This window comes from Chlorocebus sabaeus, chromosome 17, assembly GCF_047675955.1.
Source record: "Chlorocebus sabaeus isolate Y175 chromosome 17, mChlSab1.0.hap1, whole genome shotgun sequence".
Classification (NCBI taxonomy): domain Eukaryota; kingdom Metazoa; phylum Chordata; class Mammalia; order Primates; family Cercopithecidae; genus Chlorocebus; species Chlorocebus sabaeus.
Genome location: NC_132920.1, coordinates 36,828,413 through 36,852,442, shown reverse-complemented (window position 1 = coordinate 36,852,442; position 24,030 = coordinate 36,828,413). Strand labels below are relative to the sequence as shown.

General features: G+C 49.9%; 1 protein-coding gene across 1 annotated transcript in view; it reads right to left on the bottom strand.

Moving 5' to 3' along the window:
- RAB44 (RAB44, member RAS oncogene family) overlaps positions 1-24,030 on the bottom strand; it is a 36,105-nt gene that overhangs the window by 9,482 nt on the left and 2,593 nt on the right. Inside the window, exons 2-9 of the mRNA XM_007972774.3 lie at positions 19,710-19,928; positions 10,077-10,188; positions 8,376-8,550; positions 6,598-6,744; positions 5,899-5,989; positions 5,428-5,523; positions 3,726-3,913; positions 1,569-3,127 (exon numbers count right to left, since the gene is read on the bottom strand). Coding sequence (XP_007970965.3) covers positions 1,569-3,127; positions 3,726-3,913; positions 5,428-5,523; positions 5,899-5,989; positions 6,598-6,744; positions 8,376-8,550; positions 10,077-10,188; positions 19,710-19,916 — 2,575 coding nt within the window. The 5' untranslated portion in view covers positions 19,917-19,928. The remainder of the gene's footprint in view (positions 1-1,568; positions 3,128-3,725; positions 3,914-5,427; positions 5,524-5,898; positions 5,990-6,597; positions 6,745-8,375; positions 8,551-10,076; positions 10,189-19,709; positions 19,929-24,030) is intronic.

Here is a 24,030-nt window from a genome sequence, read left to right as displayed (position 1 = left end):
CAATTATGCAGCTTGTGTTTTTCTTGATTGAATTTTGTGGGAACTTCTCACCACATAATAAAGGGGGAGGCTCCATTCTAAGGAAGGCTGTTGTAAGGCATAAGACATGTATGGAAGATGCCTAGTGCATGGGAGGTGGTCAGTAAACGGTAGCTTAGGTGACTAATAATGGTAGCCTTGGCCGGGCACGGTGGCTTATGCCTGTAATCCCAGCACTTTGGGAGGCTGAGGCAGGTGGATCACCTGAGGTCACCAGCCTGGCCAACATGGTGAACTTCATCTCTACTAAAAGTACAAAAATAAGCCAGGTGAAGTGGCACACACCTGTAGTCTCAGCTACTTGGGAGGCTGAGGCAGGAGAATCACTTGAACCCAGGAAGCAGAGGTTGCAGTGAGCAGAAATTGTGCCACTGCACTTGAGCCTGGGTGACAGAGCGAGACTCTATCTCAATAAATAAATAAATAAAATAATGGTAGCGTTGTAGATCCTGTGACCCCACTCAACATCAGGCCAGCCCGCTATAGGTTTCCTCTTCCTGAGGGAATTGCATTTTTTAACTGGCTCCCAGGTGAGGCTTCTTGGGCAAGAAAAGTTTGAGAACCTGCCCCAGGCCTCTCTTGTGGGGAGCTGTCATTTACCGACTGGTCTGGCACTGATCCTCAGTCGGCATGTGCCCTGGTCTAATACAAAGACAGGCGTGGCATGACGTCTTTGTCCCTAGGTGGGTCTCCCCTCCATTCCCTCAGGTTTGCTTTTCTGTAGCTCTGTATGGGGTTCAGCGGCCGCATATGCTGATACTTTTAGGGAGGGAAGGTTCTCTGCTTTCAGCCATTTCTTGCAGGAGCCACTGAGTTAGACATGATCAAATATTTGCTTATAATAATCATAACAATCATAATAACTAATACTTACGGAGTACTCGCTACATGTCAGTTATTATTCTAAGATCTTGACATATCAACTCAACTAATTCTTAACCGCTCTAGGAAGGCAGCACTACTGTTGTCCGATTATGCAGATGAGGATTTGGGGGTTCGAAAGGGTTAAATCATTTGTCCAAATTCAGACCCCAATAAGTGGCAGGGCTAAAATTTGAATTCAGGCACCTGGGTTCCTAATTTACCACACTCTACAAACACATTCTGTGTAAAATATCCAGCTTGCCCAAGGTGACTTCCTGCCAGACCATCGCCGCCCAGCCTGGAGCTAGTCATGAGCAAATCCAACCAGCACAGACCCTGCTCTGGCCTGCCCACGGGCCACGTGAGTGGAAACTTGCTTGTTTTCACCATCAACTCTCGCAGGCACCTAAATTGCAGGGTGCATTGTTGATGTGGCACATTATAAGCTAATCAGATCAATGCAGAAAAAGCAAATTACCTATAATTAGAGACGATTAGTGAAATAGTAAGGTTATGCCCATATAAAACAATGTCTAATGCAGGGCCCGTGGCCAGGGCAGAACCTGCAGCTTCCTCAGGGATGGCTTGGTCTGGGCCTGCCGCCACTCGTTGGCCCTGGCCCCTGCATCTCCCCTCCTCCCCGCCGCCCTCCTCGGTGCCCTTACCCACGGTAGCTGTCAATCCGGTGGCGAAGGAATTCTGGTGCAGAAGGTGCAGGAAGGATGTTTTGCCCACGTTGGAGTCTCCCAGGAAGATGACATGGAAGAGGTAATCAGGGTTGGCCTGGGGTTCCCCTGCAGCCATGGGGTCTCCCGGGGATGGGGTCAGCCCAGCCTCCCTGGAGTCCGTTCCTGAATCTTCAAGCCTGCTCTCTGCCCTTGGTTCCCTGGAGTGACGGGGGCCTTGTTCTTCTGCGTGAGCAGTCATGAGGGATGGCCTGGGTTGGGCTTCCTGCTCAGCCATGGTGGGAGGGGTTCGCGTGGGTTCCTTGGGTCCTGCTCCAGCCCCAGGCTGAGCCCCTCCGGGAGGAGAGCCCCTTGGAGGTGCCTGTTTTCCAGGACCGGGGGCTTCTGCTTCCACCTGAGCCTGTGGTGTGGCAGATGGGAGAGAAACAAGCAGAGAATCTTGCTGGGGGAGTTGCGAATGCGCAGTTTCCAGGCCGTGAGCCTCAACTGACTGCTCTGAACTGAGGTCCTGTTCACCTCGGCCTTCTTGTTTTCCTTCCTCAGACCTGGGTTCCTCTTCTAGCCCCTGGTAGGGGAGGGCAGGCAGCTCACCCAGCCCAAGGACCTGGCCATGAGCTTCTCTTAGCCCCTCAGGAAGGCCCTCCTGCACCACTGGGCCTGCATGGCCCTGCTCCAACCTCTCTGTGGGCAGCGGACCCACAAACTCCAGGCCCTGGAAGGGCTCAGTTGGCCCCAGGGTGAGGGCTCTGGCCCTCTGGGCCCCCGGTCTTGGCTCAGAGCCAGTGGCATGCAGGTTCTGCTGGAGGGTCTCTCTCTGCCTGGGCGGCTTGGCTGGGCCCACTCCTGTGAAGGCAGTTGTGGGCGAGGGTCTGGGCTGGGTTTCTGGCTCAGTCATGGTGGGAGGGGTTTGTGTGGATTCCCGGGGTCCTGCTCCAGCCCCAGGCTGAGCCCCCCTGGGAGGAGCCCAAGACCCAGGGTCCTTGTCATCCTGGTCTGAGGCCTGGATCTGTTTGCTGGACCCAGCTGGGGCCTGGGGAGGGGGAGGGGGCCTGTCCTCCAAAGGAATGAGCACTTTGAATGCAGGTGCCACCAGGCTTCCTGAGAGACCCCAGAGGAGGCGGCCCTCGGGGGTGGACCCCGGCTCCTGGTTGGGGTCCAGGTCGTGCGGTTCGACAGGCTGCTCTGCACTAATGTCCTGCTCATTTGGGTCCACTCCTTTACTGTCCTTGGCGCTGAAAGGCACCCCAGAGGGGGTCCTTGGAGCCCCATCTGGATCTGAAGATGGCTCCTGACCAAATAGTAAAGCCTGTGGCTCCGAGATGGAGATCTGCCTGACCACACGGGGTGTCTGGGGGCCTGAGGTGGCTCTTGGGGTCGGGGGCGGGCTCCAGCAGAGCTGCAGGGCTCCGTGCGGAGGGCTGCCAAAGTTGCTCAGGAGCTGGTCCCAGTCGTCATTGTCCCCAAATAGCCCAGGCAGGGGGGCCTCCTCAGGGGAGACAGCCCGAGGGTCTGGGGTCTTCTCACCCACTCCAGGAACACTGGAAAGGAAGCAGGGAAGCAAAGATCAGGGGAGGGGCAGGTAGGTGGTGTCACACCCATCCTACCTGCAGCCTTCACCATCCCTTGCTCTCCCCATGGCCAGGCCTCCTCCCAGTCCTTGCTCAGGCAATCCTTCTCACCTGGTGTATGCTCCCCACTCCTCCTCCTCATCCAATCTCGTCCATCCTCAAGACCCACATGAAGCCTCACCTCCTCCAGGAAGCCTTCCTTGATCATTCTGGCCCATCCCACTCCTCTGAGCTATAACAAGTAGAGTGAGTGCCTGCTAGGGATCTTGCACTGCACTAAGCCTGTGTGTGTGTGTGTGTGTGTGTGTGTGTGTACATGTACACCCACACACGTGCATATTTTAATTCTAGCCATGTAGTCTTGGGCACAGGTGTTTCCCTTTTTTGTGCCCCAGTTTCCTCATCTCAGAAATGGGTGTGATAGTTCCAGCTTGGCAGAGGGTGGGGTTTGAGGAAGGAAGCTGTGTGTGCACTGTGTGCTAGCTAGATTCTTAGAGAACTCAGAGTTCCCCACTGGTTCCAGGAGGCCCCTAGAGTCCACCCCAGTCCAGGGATAGCAGCCACTTGCCTCAGTTTCTCCTCCACCTGCCAGGATACCCGGCCCCTGGCAGCGTCCAGGCGCCCCCTGGTCACCTGCAGCTGCCCCTGCACCTCCTCCAACCGCCCAGCCAGGTCACGCTTGGCCTCCCGCAGCTGCTGGTTCTCTGAGGCAGCCTCCTGATGTGTGCTCCTGAGGTGGGAGAGCTGGGCCTCCAGCTGCAGGGTGGAGGGTGAAGCAGAGAGAAGCCCAGATGCCCTCCAGGGCGGCAAAAAGCCTCCCAAGGCCATTGTGAGACACAGACTCCCACCCCCTGTCCAGGCTCCCGGAGACCCAGCTTAAATTAGAGTAGGAGTGGGCGGTTATCCCTCCTTGGCCTAACTAGCTCCATTAGCTCCTATCCAGGAGGGGCATTGGAAATCCTGAGGGAGGGAGGGCAGGGAGACTGTGTGAGAAACAAAAATCAGCAGTGCCACAAAGGCCCCACACCTAAACCAGATCCCACCCTCCTCTACTCAGAGCCCTGCAATGGCTGCTGGCCTCTGAGACCATCTGGTCTACAAGGGGCTCCTGATTCAACAGCAAATCACATGACCGAGAGAGGGAACGCTGCCTGGCCAGGTGCAGGGAAAGGCAAGCCCTTGCAATGGCCTCCGGGACCCTGAACAGTCTCCCTGCAGCCTCCTCACCTCCCCTCATGACCCTCATCTCCTTTCCTATGGCTGTTCCCTCTCAGTCCGTTCCAGTCCACAGCTCTGCTTACTGTTCGTGAACTTCCACAGCGCATGCCCGCTCAGGGCCTTTGCACCTGCTGTTCCCTCTGCCTGGATGCCCTTCCCCAGCATATCACACTTCTTCAGGTCTTCGCTCCAGTGTCATCATCTCAGCCAGGCCTTCCTTGACTCCCTTCTCAACTTACTTGACTACGATTCCAACTCTTCTATCCCCCTTTCCTGTTTTACTTTATTCTCCTTAGCACTGATCACCATCTCCTATGTTATGTATGTCACCTGTCTCCCTGACTAGATGGTAACTCTGTGGGCAGAGGTTTGTGTCTGTCATGATCCTCAGAACCTGGAACAGTGTCTGGCACATAGTTGGTGCTGGATAAGTAGTTGTGGGGTGAAGGAATGAATGGTTGGAGGGGAGAGGCTTCACGTTCACAGGGGACAGGACAAAACGGCCCCAGGTGTAAAGCCCTATCTCTTCTCTTGGCAGGAGGGACCTGCCTCAATTTCCAAGGAGCAGCTGCAGAGGCGCCTGGGAAATCAACTTGGTAACAGGGCCAGCCCAGGCCATGGTGAGGAAGGCTCGGGGAATCTTGTCCCGAGCTGAAGGGATGCTTGTTGTCCCGGTTACAGCAGAGGACAATTTTACCAAGGTCAGAGGTCTCCAAGTTGAGGAAGGAAGAGACAGTGGGGCAGGGTCTCAGACCCGAACACTCAACCACAGTGCCACCCGTAAGTGACTACAGGCTATAAGACCTGCAGTGTCAGGGCAGCAGGTAACCTGACCCTAAGCAGGAAGCTAGGTCAGTTTCAGAGATGGAACAAGTGATGCATAAACTACTATGTACCAGGCACTGTCTTAGGCCCTCCCCTGTAGTACCTCTAATCATCACAGTACCTACTAAGGCAGGAGCTCTGATTTCCATGTCTCTGATAGGAAACTGAGGCTCATAGATATTAAAAACCTGTTCGGAAGTGGGTTTCTGGGAAACCCTGTCACTCACCTCCCTCTGGCCCTCAGCTAGTCGCTGCACCTCGCGCTCCTTGGCTTCTAGGACGTCCTGCATCTGGGAGGTGAGGGCCAGGCCCCGAGAGTCGCTCTGTGGAGTAGGTAGATTCACTCCTCACCCTGCAGACTCTTAAGAGCCAGCTGGGCAGGCCAGCCCTTCTCACACTCCACCTCCACCACCTGGGGTGCCTGGGCCAGGATGTCCCAGCAGGGAGGGTTCTCAGGACAACTCCCCCAGTTCCAGCCTAGATTGTGGCAACAAGGAGACTTGGCAGAGATGGGAAGGGGGCCCAGGTTCGACATTCCCCACCCCATCTCTCTGGGGAACACAAGCTGCTCAGGGCAGGGAGAGGATTTACTCCAGCAGCCTCCTGCGCCCCACCCTGGTCAGTCACTGGCCCCACTCCTCAGCCAGCAGAGGTGTCCCGGGCAGTGGGAAGGAGGCAGGCTGCCGGCAGGAGCCCACCTCGGCCTGCAGCTGCTGCTTCTCCTGGCGGATCTGTTGCTCCATCTCCTCATAGAGCTGCTGGACCTCGCGGTGGTGGTCAGAGTCACACCTGGGAGGAGCAGGAGTTGGGGCCAGGCAGCCCATTAGCGCCTCTGGGAGCCTGCTGCTGGCAGGGGCAGTCTGGGCTTGGGTTTGGAATCCATCTTATTGCTTTCCTCACTCTGCCAGCAGTCACTGACCTCTGTCACTCTGAGAACAGCCATCCCAATAACAACCCGCTGACCCATACGACTTTGACATTGGTCCTGCTGATCCCACCATGCCGACCCTTGTAACCATCACCAGTTCCCCTGGCCAGGGTCTCATTGTCCTCATCACCCCATCACTCAGTCCCACCTCCCTCTTTCACCATCCTCCTGCCCCTATAACCCAACTCCAGGGTCACCACATGCATTGCAATCTACGGGAGCAGGCCCCCTAGAGTTGGGCGTCACAGCAGGTCCTGTACCAAGACACACCCTGCCATTCTCACTCCTGCCATTACCAACTCTGTCCTCCCCACCAGGTCCCCTGAGCCACCTCTTCCTCCAGCGCAGCTCTGCCCTATCCAGCTCACAGGCCGGGCTGTAGAAGGAGCTGGGGAAATTCAGTCAGATTCCACTGGAATGTGAAGAGGACCTACTTCAAGTCAGACACCTGGCTGGGCCCCCCACTCACTTCTTCAGGGTCAGCTCCAAGGCCTCCTTGTCTGCCTGGGCCTCCTGCAGGCGTCTGGTCATCTTGGCCAGAAAGCCTGCCAGGTTGCCTGCCAGCTGGGGCTCCTCCTGCCGCAGCTGCCCCCACAGCTGCCAGATTTCTGTCTGCCTGGGGAGGGGAGGACAGCCAGAGATGGGAGGGTCAGACACGAGGTGGGATGGAGAAGCAAGGGGAGCCCCACTCCTCAGTTTTCACGACAGCACTCCAAGAGACTTTGGCACCTGGGCCAAATCTATTGACACCCTACAAGATGCAACTCAAATGCCACCTCCTCCAGGAACCGTTCCCAGGTGTGCCCTCTCCCTTCCTGAACCCCTGCCACACTTTGTCTCTCTCTGATTCTGTAATAGTGGGATGGGAGGATTTGGGATACTGATGGCCCAGGGCTTCCATCTGCCCTCTCTCTTCTCTCACTCTGAGGCTGTGTGACCTTCAGCAAGTCCCAAGCCCTCTCTGGGCTCATTTGTAAAATGGGGTGGGGGCTGATACCTGCCAAGCAAGGTCATTGAGGAATGAGAGACGCCTGATGAAAGCACCAGCTCAGGGCCTGCTACACGGTTGGCACCCGATAAAGGCTGCTTTCACATGGATTTAATTAAGTCGTGAGGACAGATGCCAGAGGGCTGAGCCTAGGCAGAGCTGCCAAGTGAATAAAAGGCTGCCCTGCCAGTCTATACCCTAAGTCCCACCCTGCCTGCCTCACAGCACCTGGCCCCACCCTCCCGGAGCCAAGCGTGAGGAATCTTGTCCTCACAGAACCCCACGGGTGCGGTGAGCAAACCTGGGCCAGTGCGTGAGGGTGATTCCCCCACTGGTTCTAACAGACCCTGGGAGTCCTAGAGAGGGATGTTTGCAGGCAGGGCTCCCTTTCTTTCTCTCTCTCTCTCTTTTTTCTTTGTCTTTTTTTTTTTTTTTTTTTTTTTTGAGACAGAGTCTCGCTCTGTCGCCCGGGCTGGAGTGCAGTGGCACGATCTCAGCTCACTGCAACCTCTGCGTCCCAGGTTCAAGCGATTCTCCTGCTGCGATTCTTCTGTCTCAGCCTCCCGAGTAGCTGGGATTACAGGCATGTGCCACCAGGCCCGGCTAATTTTTGTATTTTTGGTAGAGACAGGGTTTCATCATGTTGGTCAGGCTGGTTGGAACTCCTGACCTCAGGTGATTCACCCGCCTCGGCCTCCCAAAGTGCCGGGATTACAGGCGTGAGCCAGGCCAGGGCTCCCCTTCTCTAAGCAAAGGCAACTCCCTATACCCAGAGCCTCAGACGGATGAGAAGAAATGCATTTCTGTCTCCAAACGTGTTCAACCCGGGGCACAAAATGCCTGAAATCACCCCCAACTCCAGGAATCCTCACTGAGTTAAGAAAGGCACCCGCAGGGATTCCCATGGTTTTAAGAATTCAAGGGCCCTTGGGAAGCTGAGCCCACTTGTTAGTCCTCCTGAAGAGTGACCCTACAGGGCAGGATAGGGCAGGGAGGTGCGGGGGTGGGAATGATTCCCCATAAGCAGGCATCCTCTGCATGTGGTTTTAACCCCACCACAGCTTTTAGGCTCATTCTGCAGCCCAGGAAACAGGTCAGAAGCGAAGCCATTCCTGTGGTCACACAGCTAGTCAATGGCCAAGCCGGGATTTGCACCTGGTTCTACCTGGCACCTGCCCCCTTGACGCTGTGTCCAGGGGAGCCCCTGCTGTCAATGACTGGCAGAGCCTCTCCCCGTGCACATGCTGCCCTGGCCTTACTTGGGAAGTAAGTGTCCAGTCCCCAGCTGCTCTATGAAGGCAAGGAACACCTCCTTCTCCTCAGCATCCGCCTCCTCCAGAGCTGGGAAACTGGTGGTAGCAGACACCTGCTTAGAGGGCAGTGGCTTTCTTCTGCGGAGCCTGTGGGAGCTCTGGCTGGAGCCAAAGATGTTTTCTGTGGACAGAGACAGACAGAGGGGAGCATCGTGGTGTTGGGCCCAGGTGCCTGGCCTCCCACCCAGCCCTGCTCCAGCCCTCAGGGAAGGAATTCTACCTGTGCTGGTCACATTTACACAGGGCTACATTCATATATTTCTCATATCAACCTTAGGAGTCTACTTAAGGTAGTCAATTTACAGATGAGCATCTGAGGCCCAGAGACACCAAAAGACTTGCTGGAAATCACACCGCACCTCCAAGGTGGTGAACAAACCCTTCATGCACTCAATCAAGGGATATGTATTGAGCATCTACGTGACAAAATTAACCAAAATCCCTAACGTGGAGCTGACATTCTAGTGCAGGTTGAAAAGAATATATATATCCAACTTGCTAAGTGAGCCAAAGGAATATAGGAATATGCAGGGTAATTTCCACTGAGACTGAGAGGATCGACTTAGATGAGGTGGCTAGCAGTGGCCTAAGGAGGTGACACTGGAACTGAGATGTGAATCCCAAGAAGGAGCAAATCCAAGAAGCGTGTGCCTGGCAAAGAGAACAGCACTGCAGGTGCCCTGAGGCAGGACCGGGCTAGCAAGATGGATGGGGTGAATGGCACTGAGTGAGCCAGCGAGGTTGGCAGCGTCTGGAGGGTGCAGGCCCTGCAGGCCCCAGGAAGGGGCTTCCAGCTTGTCCCACAGGCACTGGGAAGTTCCTGGCGTGGCAGGCATGATTTGATTCAGGAATGAAGACGGCCCCAAGGCTGTGTGGACAACAAGCTCCCTCTGCGCTGCACTCCCACCGGCAATTCCTCTTGCCCAGCCCTTGAGTTCTCCTCCCAACTCTCAGCTTCTCCATTGCCAGAACTGGAGGAGCCTCCTGCTGGAGTGGGCCCACGCATAAATGCAGATTCCTGGCCTCCTTCTCTGCGGATCTCCAGGCTTTTGGTGACTCAGCTGACCTGAGAACTCTGGGTGGCTTTGTGGACACTGAAGGCTGATCTGTGTCTTGCAGGGGCTCTGTGAAGACACCACACCTTTCATTGCCTGGGCCAGAAGGTCTTCCCATGGAGAGGATTAGTGGAAGGATTGTGCCCTGCTGGTCCTGGGCTCCCTAAGTCTTGTCAGCCCTTCTAGAGAGGCAGGTGCTGGAGCGGCCCTGCCCAGTGGGGGCTTAGCACCTGGAAAGCCCCCACCCCTAAATATCACCCTCTGCTGCTCCCTGGCCCATGGAATTCCCCTAACCAAAGCCACAATGTTACTCTCCTCAGGCGGAAACAAATCTGTGGTGTCAAGACCTCTGGCTTAGGAGAGGCCTTTTACTGAGAAGACATGAGAGGAGCAAGCCCAGAGGCCTCCCTGGAGGCGGGGGGTGGGGGGATGGAATGCACGGGGGAGGGCCCCAGACCACTCTGGCAGCCAGGGATGTGGGGTGAAAGTCCCTGGGAAAAGGGTTGCCTTTCTAACGACCCAGTCTAGCCCCATGCAGGGCACACTGCACGGGACACCTGGGTGCCCAGAGGCCCTCCAAGGACAGACATACTGAGTCCAGAGCTGAATTCTTCAAGTGACAGATGTCCCTTCCGCTCCACGTCCACCCAGTCGAAGATCATCTCTGACTCCTCCTTGCTGCCCAGGAAGCTGAACTTGGCCACCTGGAAGGCATGGGCAAGGTGGGCAGGTGTTCCCACCTGGGAAGACTCTCACCCTCCAAAACGGAGAGATGTTTGTCTTCAGCCACCCCTACCTCACCTCGCCCTCATGTCAGAGTCCCCCCAGTAACCTGACCCAGGGCCTAAGCTTGACGTTCCCAACCCCACCCAAGGCAGCCCTCCCAGCAGGGCCATGAACTGGCTCCAGCCCTTTTCACTCTCCATCCAAAATCAAAACGTACTTGTCCTAAGTCCCATGTCTTTAGGAACTTGATAAAGGACAGCAGCCAACCCTCCCCCAGAATGTCGTGATCAATGTCCAAAAATTATCTGAGGCCGGACATAGTGGCTCATGCCTGTAATCCTAATAGTTTGGGAGGCCAAGGTGGGCGGATCACCTGAGGCCAGGAGTTCAAGACCAGCCTGGACAACACAGTGAAACTCCGTCTCTACTAAAAATACAAAAATTAGCTGGGCATGGTGGCAGGCGGCTATGTTCCCAGTTACTTGGGAGACTGAGGCAGGAGAATCACTTGAACCCAGGAGGCAGAAGTTGCAGTGAGCCGAGATGGTGCCATTGCACTCCAGCTTGGGTGACAAGAGTGAAACTCCGTTTCAAAAAAAAAAAAAGTCAATGAGTTACATAAAATCTTCTATAAGAGTTCAGTTTATATGTCACGGCCTACAGGTCATGATTTTACCTTTTTGAAAAGTAGAACAAGTTTTGGACTAAGGTCTGTGGAGACGGCCCAGTGGGCTCATCTGGCAGAACCCACTAGCCTGCATGGCTGCACAAGCGCATGTCATGGGCTCTTTTAGCCCATGCGCTTTGGCTCTCAGAGGGAATCCCAAGCATAATAGAACTTGGAGTTTGCTGATTCTCTGTTTCTCTAGTTACTTTGTTTTCCTTTTTGTAAATTTCGTGTTTTTATCTGGGGCTGCACATGAATGATAAGTTATTCCCCATTGGTGGCAGCAGTGATGGTCTGGTCTAAACCAGCGATGGTCTTTATGTTCTATTTGGTGATCTCTGCGGGATGCATCATGGAGACCTAATGCCTGTTGTTTGAAAAATAACGGAAAAACTGGTTTGCTAATCGTTTTGTTGTTGTTGTTGTTGTTTGTTTTTCTATTTGTGATCTCAAATTAGTGAAGAATTCCAGGCTGGGCGCAGTGGTTCATGCTTGTAATCCCAGCACTTTGGGAGGCCGAGGCGGGCAGATCACTTGAGGTCAGGAGCTGGAGACCAGCCCGGCCAACATGGTGAAACCCCATCTCTACTAAAAATACAAAAATTAGCCAGGCATGGTCGTGGGCGCCTGTAATCCCAGCTACTCGGGAGACTGAAGCAGGGGAATCACTTGAACCTGGGAGAAGGAGGTTACAGTGAGCCAAGATTGCACCACTGCACTCTAGCCTGGGTGACAGAATGAGACTGTATCTCAGAGAAAAATAATTTCGTATCCACTGGGAAGGAGAACAGCTGTTTGAGATCTGAGTTGGTGAGGTTTCATGTTGCTGTTCCCATTTTTTTTAATTTTTTTGAGACAGAGTCTCACTGTCATCCAGGCTGAAATGCAGTGGTGCAGTCTTGGCTCACTGCAACCTCCACCTCCCGAGTTCAACCTATTCTCCTGCCTCAGCCTCTTGAGTAGCTGGGACTACAGGTGCCTGCCACCACGCCCGGCTAATTTTTTGTATGTTTAGTAGAGACGGGGTTTCACCACGTTGGCCAAGCTGGTCTCAAACTCCAGACCTCAGGTGACCCACCCGCCTCAGCCTCCCAAACTGCTGGGATTATGGGCGTGAACCACCGTGACCAGTCTGCTATATTTACTTTTGATCTGTGGCTGGAACTGTAGAAATGAAGCAAGATGTTCTCTGTGCGTCTGTATATCTATACGTCTGCAATAGAAAGGCCTTTAACTCTTTTTTATTTTATTTATTTATTTTTTGAGACAGAGTCTCACTCTGTCACTCAGGCTGGAATGCAGTGGCGCAATCTCAGCTCACCGCATCCTCCACCTCCTGGGTTCAGGCGATTCTCCTGCCTAGCCTCTCGAGTAACTGGGATTACAGGCATGTACCACCACACCCGAAAGGTCTTTAACTCTTATTGTCAGCGTGAAATATTCTTGTACATCTGGAAGGTATTAATAACTTAGTGTACTATGTCTCTTAAAGGAGTTCTGTGTTGATTAGTTTATAGAGACAAATAAGTGATTATATAAATCTAATGCTCCTAAAAATAACAGAAAATAACTGAAATTTGAATGCTTTAAATGTGTTAGACTTAAAACAATTCTTCTTAGAAATCGCTAGCTCAGAAAATTTTTCAGGAGCCAGGTCCATATAATTAACATGATTCTTTGAACAAATTATACTGGTTTAATAATTGTTTTGACAAAACACATATAATAGCTATCTGTCTTTTCTGTGCTTTATGTTAAGTATAATACAAGTATACATTCTGTTTTCATAAGTCTATATTTATTTTCTGTGAAGAAACTAGTTAATCTACATTTCCTATACTTCTCATTTTGACTTTCAGATCAAACAAGTCAACTTTATCTTTACATATGTCTAAGATTATAAACATGTAAATTTGTGCCCCACTAAATTGATTAATTATTCTAACAAATAAATTTTGTATCAACAGTAATTATATTTTTTAGTGTGTCACCTTAACCACAGTTTCCAAGATTCTTAGGTAACTTTAGAATTTTGAATTAATATTGAAGTACATTAATTAATAAATAATTTTTGACTATCTGGATAATTTCTAAAACAAATTTAATACTGAAACATTGGTTGCTAATCATAATTTTAAGTTGATATATTTTTTACTTCTTATTTTCACATGCTAGAAAGTAGCTATATCTTTGGGTAGTGTTAACAAATGAATTCATTATTTTCTGCTTTAAAAAGTTGTGCAGGCGGCCGGGCGCGGTGGCTCAAGCCTGTAATCCCAGCACTTTGGGAGGCCGAGACGGGCGGATCACGAGGTTAGGAGATCGAGACCAATCTGGCTCACAAGGTGAAACCCCGTCTCTACTAAAAAATACAAAAAACTAGCCGGGCGAGGTGGCAGGTGCCTGTAATCCCAGCTACTCGGGAGGCTGAGGCACTAGAATGGCAAGAACCCGGGAGGCGGAGCTTGCAGTGAGCTGAGATCCGGCCACTGCACTCCAGCCTGGGCGACAGAGCAAGACTCCGTCTCAAAAAAAAAAAAAAAAAAAAAAAAAGTTGTGCAGGCTGGGTGAGGTGGCTCATGCCTGTAATCCTAGCACTTTGGGAGGCCAAGGCGGGTGGATCACCTGAGGTCAGGAGTTCAAGACCAGCCTGGCCAACATGGTGAAACCCCCTCTCTACTAAAAACAGAAAACTTAGCCACACGAGGTAGCGCATGCCTGTAATCCCAGCTACTTTACTCGGGAGGTTGAGGCAGGAGAATCACTTGATCTCAGGAGGCGGAGGTTACCGTGAGCCAAGATCACGCCACTGCACTACCTGGGCGAGAGAGGGAGACTCCCTCTCAAAAAAAAAAAAAAAAAAAAAAAAATGTTGTGCAAAAGAAAGTGGTGGAGACTCAGATATTTGTAGGCCCATATTCATAGCAGTATTATTCACTATCGCCAAAAGAATCCACCCAGGTGTTCACTGACAGATAAGAGGATAGACAAAAATGACATATATGTACAACGGAATATTATTTGGTCTTTAAAAAGAAGAACATTTGGACACATGCTACGATACAGATAAACCTTGAGGGCATTCTGCTAAGTGAAATACAACAGTCACTAAAAGACAAATACTGTATGATTACATTTCTATAAGGTACCTAGAGTAATCAAAGTTATGGAGACAGAAAGTAGAATAGGGATAGCCAGGGATTGGGGAGAGGGAAGTATGGGAGTTAACTATTCAATGGGTGCAGAATTTCAGCTTGGCAAGATAAAAGAAGCATTGAAGATGACTGGGGAAATGGTGGTACAACATCGTGAATGTACTTAATGCCACTGAATAGTACATTTTAAAATGGTTAAAATGATAAATTTTCTGTTATATATATTTGACCACTTTCTTTTTAAGTTGTGTTAGGGATACTCAAGGCTGTAGAAAGTTGGCTTATGTGTATTTGTGAGCTTTGCTTGTCTGCTAAAATTCTTGTATAAGACAGTTCTCAATTATTTACCCTTAGTTCTTCCTATGAAAGAGGTTAATTACACTGGTTAAAAGTGCAGTTAATACAGGCTGGGCATGGTGGCTCACACCTGTAATCCCAGCAGTTTAGGAGGCCTAGGCAGGTGGATCACTTGAGGTCAGGAGTTCAAGACCAGCTTGACCAACATGGTGAAACCCTGTCTCTACTAAAAATAGAAAAAATCTTCCTGGCATGGTGGCGGGCATCTGTAATTCCAGCTAACTGGGTGGCTGAGGCATGAGAATAGCTTGAACCCAGAAGGCAGAGGTTGCAGTGAGCTGAGATTGTGCCACTGCACTACAGCCTGGACAACAGAGCAAGACCCTGTCTCAAAACAACGGCAACAACAACAACAAAAGTTCAATTAACTACAGATGCTTGAGGCTTTACTAGGAGCAATAGCGACAGAGAAACAAAACTTTGTCTGCAAGCAAAATGGGATGCATTGTTGTGTGAAAGTGTCTGGTTATTCTAGAACATGAAAAAGGATAAAAAGGCAAAACTTGAATAGATATAGAATGTTGTAGAAAGTTTGCTGAAAGAAAATTTTATCTGCCTTGATTTATAATGCCTGAGTCTGAAAATAAACTATGAAATGTATTAACATTTTGCCAAATTTGGCCCAGTTTTGATGGGCTTAAAAATTGATAATAAATAGGCTTGGCACAGTGGCTCACGCCTGTAATCCCAGCATTTTGGGAGGCCAAGGCGGGTGGATCACATGAGGTTAGGAGTTCAAGACCAGCCTGACCAACATAATGAAACCCATCTCTACTAAAAATAAAAATTAAAAAATAGCCGGACATGGTGGCAGGCGCCTGTAATCCCAGCTACTCAGGAGGCTGAGGCAGGGGAATCGTTTGAACCCAGGAGGCAGAGGTTGCAGTGAGCCAAGATCACGCCATTGCACTCTAGCCTGGGCAACAAGAGTGAAACTGTCTCAAAAAATAAAAATAAAAATAAGTAAATACATAAAAATAAGTAAAAATAAATAAATAATAAATAAAAACTCATGAAAATTTTACAGCCACATGTTCTATTAACGCATAACTAGAATTTGGCTTTATCTCTACTAAAATAATAAATTGGTCTTAGAGCTCTTAGCAAGGGTTAAAAAGAGGCTACTGTTTAGCTTCTGTGTAAGCCTTCCAGATAACAGAGATTCCCTATCTCACCAGAATCATTTCCTCTGCTTTGTTTTGACCTTACTATGTCTTAAATTTTTTTTTAAAAAGCAAAGGTATCTCCCTTATAAAAAAGCTATCTACTCTTGCAATCATATTACCTTCTTCCATATTTATTTCAAAATCTTTTATTTTATTATTACTTTGATTAAATAGATAACAAAGTAATATTTCTTGGTCTCCCATGACCTCTTAATCTAGTGCCCAAATCTTCTCTAACGGCTCTTTTAATTTTGCCTTCCCAAGATCAGATTCTAAATTTAGAAAAAAATACAATAAAAATTTGAAGATATCTTTCTCTATATTTTTTAAATACTTCAACACTATTACAAGAACATCATGGGAAGAACAATCAAATCAAAAGAGATGTTCAGGCTTTCCTAGGCTAAATTTTCATGGGCAAAATGCTATTAATATCAATATTTCAGAAATTGCATGCTTTATGGGAAGGTCCTGGAGATTTCTCAATGATTTTGCTATTTATAATATGTTCTTTTTTTTTCTTTCTTGAGACAGGGTCTCACTCTGCCGCCCAGGCTAGAGTGCAGTGGTGTGATCATGGCTCACTGCAACCTTGACCTCCCAGGCTAAAGCAATCCTCCCACCTTAACCTCCCAAGTAGCTGGGACTACAGGTGCACACCACCACACCTGGCTAATTTTTTAAAACTTTTTATAGAATGGAATCTCGCCATATTGTCTAGGCTGGTCTTGAACTTCTTGGCTCAAGTGATCTTCCTGCCTCAGCCTCCCAAAGTCCTGGGATTACGAGCAGTATGTTTTTATCATCAGGGGAAACACTGATCAAACCATTATGAAATAGTTGTGCATTGTACCCCAGGAGAGAATTTCACTCTCCTCCATTCTGATACTATTAGGTAGTGGAATAAATAACCACAGCCTTTCAGTCTCGTTACTGGACACATTTCTCCTTTCCAATGCCTGCCTGAAGCCTCTGTTATAAGCTGCAGGCCGCAGATTGCATCTTCAACAAAGAAAAACAAACTCAAAGTCTAGAGAAAAAGGACTGTACCAGGTTCTATGAACTATTTATGCTTCACTTGGTGTAGGCTTCCAAGCTGACAATGGATGACCTTCTGACTGAGCGAGTAGACTGAGAATTCCTACAACTGAGTCCAAAAGCAGACAGCTTACCCAAGATCCAGCAGAACAATAATTAATTACATGGCGTTGATTGAACAGCTGAAGGAAATCTAGTTACGGCTCTTTGTGGCAATACAGTTGATGTTATTTTTTATTGTTCTACTTTAATAGATCTGTGAGGAAGTTCTTTCCTGGTCTTGAGCTGTCTTTAACCCTCAGTTTAGTAGATTATACTTTTCTTTTTTTTTTGAGACAGAGCCTCACTCTGTTACCCAGGCTGGAGTGCAGTGGCATCATCTCCGCTCACTGCAACATCTACCTCCCAGGTTGAAGCGATTCTTCTGCCTCAGCCTCCCAAGTAGCTAGGATTACAGACACATGCCACCATGCCTGACTAATTTTTGTATTTTTAGTAGAGACGGAGTTTCACCATGTTGGCCAGGCTAGTCAGGAACTCCTAATCTCAGGTGATCTGCCCATCTCTGCCTCAAAAAGTGCTGAGATTACAGGCGTGAGCCACGAAGCCCTGCCAGATTATGCTTTTGTAAACTGAAATTCAACCTTTCAAGTGGTATCTGAATCTCACTGATCCCCTCATGATTCAGCAACCCGCAACCCTGCCTCTATAAAAAATACAAAACATCAGCTGGGCATGGTGGCGCATGTCTGTAGTCCCAGCTACTCAAGAGGCTGAGGTGAGAGGATCCCTTGAACCTAGGAGGCGGAGGTTGCAATGAGCCAAGATCGCACCGTTGCACTCCAGCCTAGGTGAGAGAGCAAGACCCTGTCTCAAAAAAAAAAAAAAAAATTTACTTTAACAGACTCTCCTTACTTTCCATGGCAATATAATTATTTGCACAGGTTCAACAGAATCTGTCCTCCTTTTTTTTTTTTTTAATCAAGATATAATTGGATAAATCAATTGTGTAATCAAGGCCCTACCTGGAGTGTGTTTTATGGGATGTCCTCATTTAATCAGGTGTGACACGCCTACTATAAGGAATGCCCATGGAGTCAATCCCTACAAAACCCTACCAGGAAGCTGGCCTGGAACCCCATGGATTGCTTCCTGGCAGAAGAGGGACCTTAGAAAAATCAGGGACCTCAAGAAGGGAGGAAGTCATTTAAATTTACAGGTGATGCAAGTGACATCTGGTGAAGAGAGTATCTTGAGCTTGCTTTTCTAGCCTTAGGATAGAAGTTGGGTGACCAATTCATCCTAGTTTTCCCAGGACTTTCCAATTTTAGCACTTAAAGTCCCATATCCCAGGTACCCCATTAGTCCTTGGAAAACTGGAACAGTTTGTCACTCAACTTCTATCCTAAGGCTACAGTTTGGGCAACATAGCAAGACCTCATCTCTACAAAATTTTAAGAATCGGCCAGGCATAGTGGCATGTGCCTTTAGTCCTAGCTACTTGGGAGCCTGAGGCGAGAGGATCTCTTCAGCCCAGGAGCTTGAGGCTGCAATGAGCTGTGACTGCACCACTGCACTCCATTCTGGGTAACAGAGTGAGAGCCTATCCCTTAAAAAAAAAAAAAAAAAAAACCTAAGATTATGTATGAAAGCTTCTAGACAGAAGCTAAAATGTCTCAATACTGTCTCTATTTGTAGGGCAAATTCAAAGAGACTCATGTTTAATTATATCCTTGTTGCTCCTATGGAAATAAGCCAATGTAATGACAGCAGCCTTTTATACATCAAGAAAATTTCAGAGATTATCTATGATCATAGAAAAATTATCTGGCCGGGCGCAGTTGCTCATGCCTGTAATCCCAGCACTTTGGGAGGCCAAGGCACGTGGATCACCTGAAGTCAGGAGTTCGAGACCAGCCTGGCCAACATGGTGAAACCCCGTCTCTACTAAAAATAAAAAAATTAGCCAGACGTGGTGGTGGGTGCAGGTAATCCCAGCTACTTGGGAGGCTGAAGCAGGGGAATCACTTGAACCTGGGAGGCAGAGGTTGCAGTGAGCTGAGATCATGCCTCTGAGATCGAGCTGAGAAGAAGGAAGGAAGGAAAGAAGGAAGGGAGGGAGGGAAGGAGGGAGGGAGGGAGGGGGAGGGGGGAGGGAGGGAGGGAAGGAGGACATCTGAAACTTGGATATGAGGCAAAAAGAATGCTGGCACAACCCATTGTTTACCTTTCATGAAAAGTCCCAAACTTACTGAAGTTACTAGTAGAACAGATAGCCTGAAAGATTTATGGCCTGTTAGACATTAGTCATTTTAAGAATTTAACTCAGTAATTTCATCCTAATATTTTTCTGTCAAATTGCTGGCTTCTCAAATGCTCTTTGAACCAGTCATAACATCTTACTGGTTCCCCTACTCTTTTTTTTTTTTTTTTTTTAGAGATGGAGTCTCGCTCTGTCACCCAGGCTGGAGTGTAGTGGCATGATCTTGGCTCGCTGCAACATCCGCTTCCTCGGGCTCAAGCAATTCTCATGCTTCAGCCTCCCAAGTAGCTGGGATTACAGGCACCCACCACCACGCCCAGCTAATTTTTGTATTTTTAGTAGAGACGGGGTTTCACCATGTTGGCCAGGGTGGTCTCGAACACCTGACCTCAAGTGATTTGCCCACCTCAGCCTCCCAAAGTGCTGGGATTACAAGCATGAGCCACAACACCTGGCCACCCTAAGACTCTTTACGGGGACACACAACCGTGGCTGATCTTATGTTTCATTGACGTTTACAGTTGTTGACATGGTTTGATTTCCAGGGCTCCGACTGCTTCCCAAAATAAATGTCCTTGCTCAATGAGCCGAAAATTATAACATTTGCAAATTACTTACTTGGCCTAAAGTCCTTTTACTGGTTAGAAGACAAATGTTTCTGGAAAAGGGCAACACATAAAGCCTTACCAGTCATTTTCACATTAGTATAAACACATCCCTAGCGTTTTCTGAGAGCTCTAACTGAGAGAAAGGGGCAGGGGTAGGCAAGCCTTGCCTTCCTGTGATGGGGGAGTGGGGGTGTCAGGAGCTGCAGAAAGGGGATTCAGAGTTCAAATGGGGGCCTTGGGCTCACCGCTAGGTCCTTGCGGGTGACAAAGCCCCTCTCCTTGGCACCGCAGTCCTGGAAGAAGGCCTGTAGTTCTGCCGCTGCCTGAGAGGACCAAGACTCTGGCTCTGGGGCCACCTCAGCATCTTCACCATCAGCTGGCTCTCTTGTCTGCCGCCGCCGGCTGGAGCCCAGCTTCCGGACTTTTCGAGATGTTCTCTGTCCTGTCTCCATGGTTCATTGGCCCTGGGGACAGAGGAGTGAGGGGCACTGGGCTGCTGGACAGTCACACCCTCTCATGGCTCAAAACCTTCCCCTGGCTCCCATCACCTCTGGAAGAAAATCCACTGTGGCTGCCAAAGCCCGGCCTGATGGTGCCCCGCCGGGTCCTCTGACCTCATTGCCCAGTCGCCTCACGGCCTCTCATCCATTCTGCTCAACGCCTTTGCCCTTTCTAAGTTTCTGCCTGGAATGCCCTTCTCCAAGCTACCCCCCGTCCTCATCTCTTCAGGCTACTACTCAACTATCGAAGTCTTCTCTGACCATTAGAGAATTTATCCTCTTCACCCCATGCAGAATCTCTCTCATGTTTTGACCTGGAGGGTGGTTACGCAGGGTTTTCCAGGATCTAGCTGTCTGAAGGGCCATAAGCAGCTTCCTGAGCCATCTCTCTGGTGACTCTTCTCACTCATTGACTCATCCCAGCTGCATCAGGGATCCTTCCACTGACGCCTCCTCCCTCTCTCAGCCTCACCTCTCCTCCAGCCTTGTCTCTAGTCCTTTGACACACGCAGCATGGAATCAGTAGCGCCCCATGCGGCTCTTAGGGCCCTACATGATGTGGCCTCAGCTTCATCCACCCCACCCCTGTGTCCTTGGGGTCCAGGGCAACACTATTGAACCACTCATGGTTCCTGGAATTCCTGATTCCCTCCCACCCTGCTCCCTTTGCCCCAAACTCCACAACTCTCTCACTCCCTTACATAGTTAACACCTTTTGCTTCCTCACTTTACAGGCTGCCTCCTCCAGAAGCCTTCCCTGCAGTCACCCCGCATTCAAGCTGGGCTCAGTGCCCCCTTGTCTGCGACCCTGCTGTGGTTTGGATGTGTTCCCTAAAGTTCATGTGTCGGAAACCTGATCCTCAATGAGGCAGTGTTGGGCGGTGGGGCCTGGTGGGAATTGTTTGGGTCATGGGGGCACCATCCTCATGAATGGATGAATGCCATTATTGCAAAAGTGAGTTCCTTATAAAAGAATGGACTCAGACCCTCGTGCTCTCTGTCGTCCTTCTGCCTTCCACCATGGGAAGACACCACAAGAAGGCCCACGCCAGATTCTACCTCCTCAGTCTTGAACTTTCTAGCCTCCAGAACGATGAGGAAATACATTTCTGTTCTATGTAAATTTCCCATTCTATGGTATCTGCTATAGCAGTGCAAAACAGACCAAGGTAGGCCCCATGCTGCCCTGGCTGTGGATAACACTGTTTATCTGGGTCCATACTGCTCCCCGTCCCTTAGCACATGTTAGGTGCTCAAATAAGGGGCATCAAATTCATCATTCATTCACCAGTCACTGAATATCTTAGTTCAGTCAGTCAGTTGATAAGGATTTGGATGGTTGGGGATTCATCCAGGTGAGACCCCTGGGATGAGGAAAAGAGAGGCTGTGGTCTGGAAGGGATAAAGTCTGAGCCTGCCTTGGAGGAACAAGTCTGGGGCCCATAAAGCTATGGGATGAGAAAGACCTGATGTCCAGACAGGGCAGCTTCCTGCAGGTGTGGGACTTGTGCAGGTTCTACAGGAGGCATGTAGGATTTGGAAGCAGTAAACAGTGTGTGTGAAGGAATCGAGGCAGAAGAGCAAGACTCATGCCCAGGAGATGGAGGAGACATCTCCCCTGGGTGTTCTCTGTTGACGCTGAAGGCCACAGACAGGCTGGGTGGAGTGGTGCGAGGGCTCTGCTTTAGGCATCATGGGCTCATTCCAGGGGGTCATTCCACAGCCTCCCCTTGGGCAAGCTTCCCACGGGGAACTGCACCGGCTGCACAGAACTTGGATGAAGCAATGTCTCATCCTGAGGAGGCCTCAAACTTCAAACAGAAGTACATTCTCTCTCTCTCTCTCTCTCTCTCTCTCTCTCTCTTTCTCTGCCTTCAAAGTCTGTTTCAGAAGCAGTTTTGTTTTTTTTTTTTCTGAGATGGAGTCTCGCTCTGTCGCCCAGGCTGGAGTGCAGTGACACGATCTCGGCTCACTGCAAGCTCCACCTCCTGGGTTCACGCCATTCTCCTGCCTCAGCCTCCCAAGTAGCTGGGACTACAGGCGCCCGCCACCATGCCCGGCTAACTTTTTGTATTTTTGGTAGAGACGGGGTTTCACCATGTTAGCCAGGATGGTCTCGATCTCCTGACCTCGTGATCCGCCTGCCTTAGGCGTGAGCCACCGCTCCCGGCCGTCAGATGCAGTTTTAAGATCATAAATGTAAAACCACAGTGGTGTGCTGGGGCTTGTGAGGGCCGACTGTGCACACCTCTTCCTATCTCGGCAGCTTGGAATCAGCCACTGTGGGAGTATTGGTACCATGGGAATCAGTAAATGCTATGAATCAGGTCTCCTGCCCCCACCAAAGAACAGTAACCAGCACACCTCTTCTGAAGACTTCATCTGCCCCAACCCTTCCCACCCTCTGTCATGCACATAAGCAACAACCATTTACCGAGCGCCAACTGAATGCCAGTACAGTGCTAAGCAGGCCCGCCACAATCCATATGTTTCCTTTAAGCGAATTAGGAAAAGGTATTTCCTGCTGGCAGACACAGCCCAGTGCCAGGGCTCATGGTTTGACAAGTGGAATGTGGACTGGATTCCAGTCCCCAGGCACCTCCTTGGCTGGGCATCCTTGTGCAGGACACACCCTGCACACCCCAGCAGAGTCCCTGGCCCTGCAGGTGGAGGTGTGACTAACTCCTGGTCTCCCCTGGGGGACCTCACAGCCTCATGCAGGAGACACAAATGTAATTACAGTGCAACATAAAAGGGGCAGCACACCTGTGTGTTAGGTGCTGGGAGAGCACTGAAAAAGGAGCAACTCACTGATCAGGGTGTCAGAGAGGGCTTCCTGGGGGAGGTGACGTAGCTTAGCAGTGAGCTCCAGGGCAGGAGAGATTATACTTAACCCTGATGCCCTCATAATGCCCAGCCTTGCTTAGGATATGTACTGGGCTCTCAACCCACTTCCTCTGCTGACTCACTGTCCCCAGAATGTGGAATGTTCTAACAGACAACTGAATAGAATCAGAAAATATCAGGGCCAGACACGGTGGCTCACACCTGTAATCCTAACACTTTGGGAGGCCAAAGCGGGTGGATCACTTGAAGCCAGGAGTTTGAGACCAGCCTGGGCAACATGGTGAAACTCCATCTCTACCAAAAACAAAAAATTAGCTGGGCATGGTGACGTGCACTTCAAGTCCTAGCTATTAGGGAGGTTGAGGAGGGAGAATCACTTGAGCCCAAGAGGCAGAGGTTGCAGTGAGCCAAGATTGTACCACTGCACTCTAGCCTAGGCAACAGAGCGAGACACTGTCTCAAAAAAAAAAAAAAAAAAAAAAAAAGGTCTTTCTAATAAAAAACAGGGAGGCTAAAAAGCCAAGAATGAGGAGTAAGATTCTAGGGGTTAGAATAGGGAAGTCCCCATGCTAATCTAACGGGCCTTCACCCGGTATCTCTCACCCCTAATTCACCCCATGTTGCCCCATGGAAATAATGACCACATAGACACCCCTCCTTGGGTCTAGAGGCCTTCCACACCTAGAAAGTCACCAACTATCTCCATTTCCCTTCCTCCTAAGAGGGGAGCCCCTTCCTTCCATGGGCCGATGACCCTTCTTCAATGGCTAATAGGGTTTGGCCTAGCAGTTCCAGCCTTGTAGGTTACTCTCAAAGAAAGACTCCCTGTAGAATAGAAGGAGATTAAGAAACAAAACAACAACAACAAAATAAGCTGGGCATGGTGGCCTGTAATCCCAGTACTTTGGGAGGCTGAGGCGAGAGGATCACTTGAGCCCAGGAGTTCAAGACCAGCCTGGGCAACATAGCGAGACCCTGTCTCTACAAAATAAAATAAAACTAGCTGGGCTTGGTGGTGTGTCTGCAGTCCTAGCTACTTGGGAGGCTGAGATGGGAGGATCACTTGAACCCAGGAGGTCAAAGCTACAGTGAGCTATGATTCACCACTGCACTCCAGCCGGGGCAACAGAGTGAGATTCTGTCTCAAAAAAATAAAAAAGGAAAAATAAAAGACTCACTGAGCCTCAGTACTAGAAGAGGGTCAGTCCCACTCTCTTGA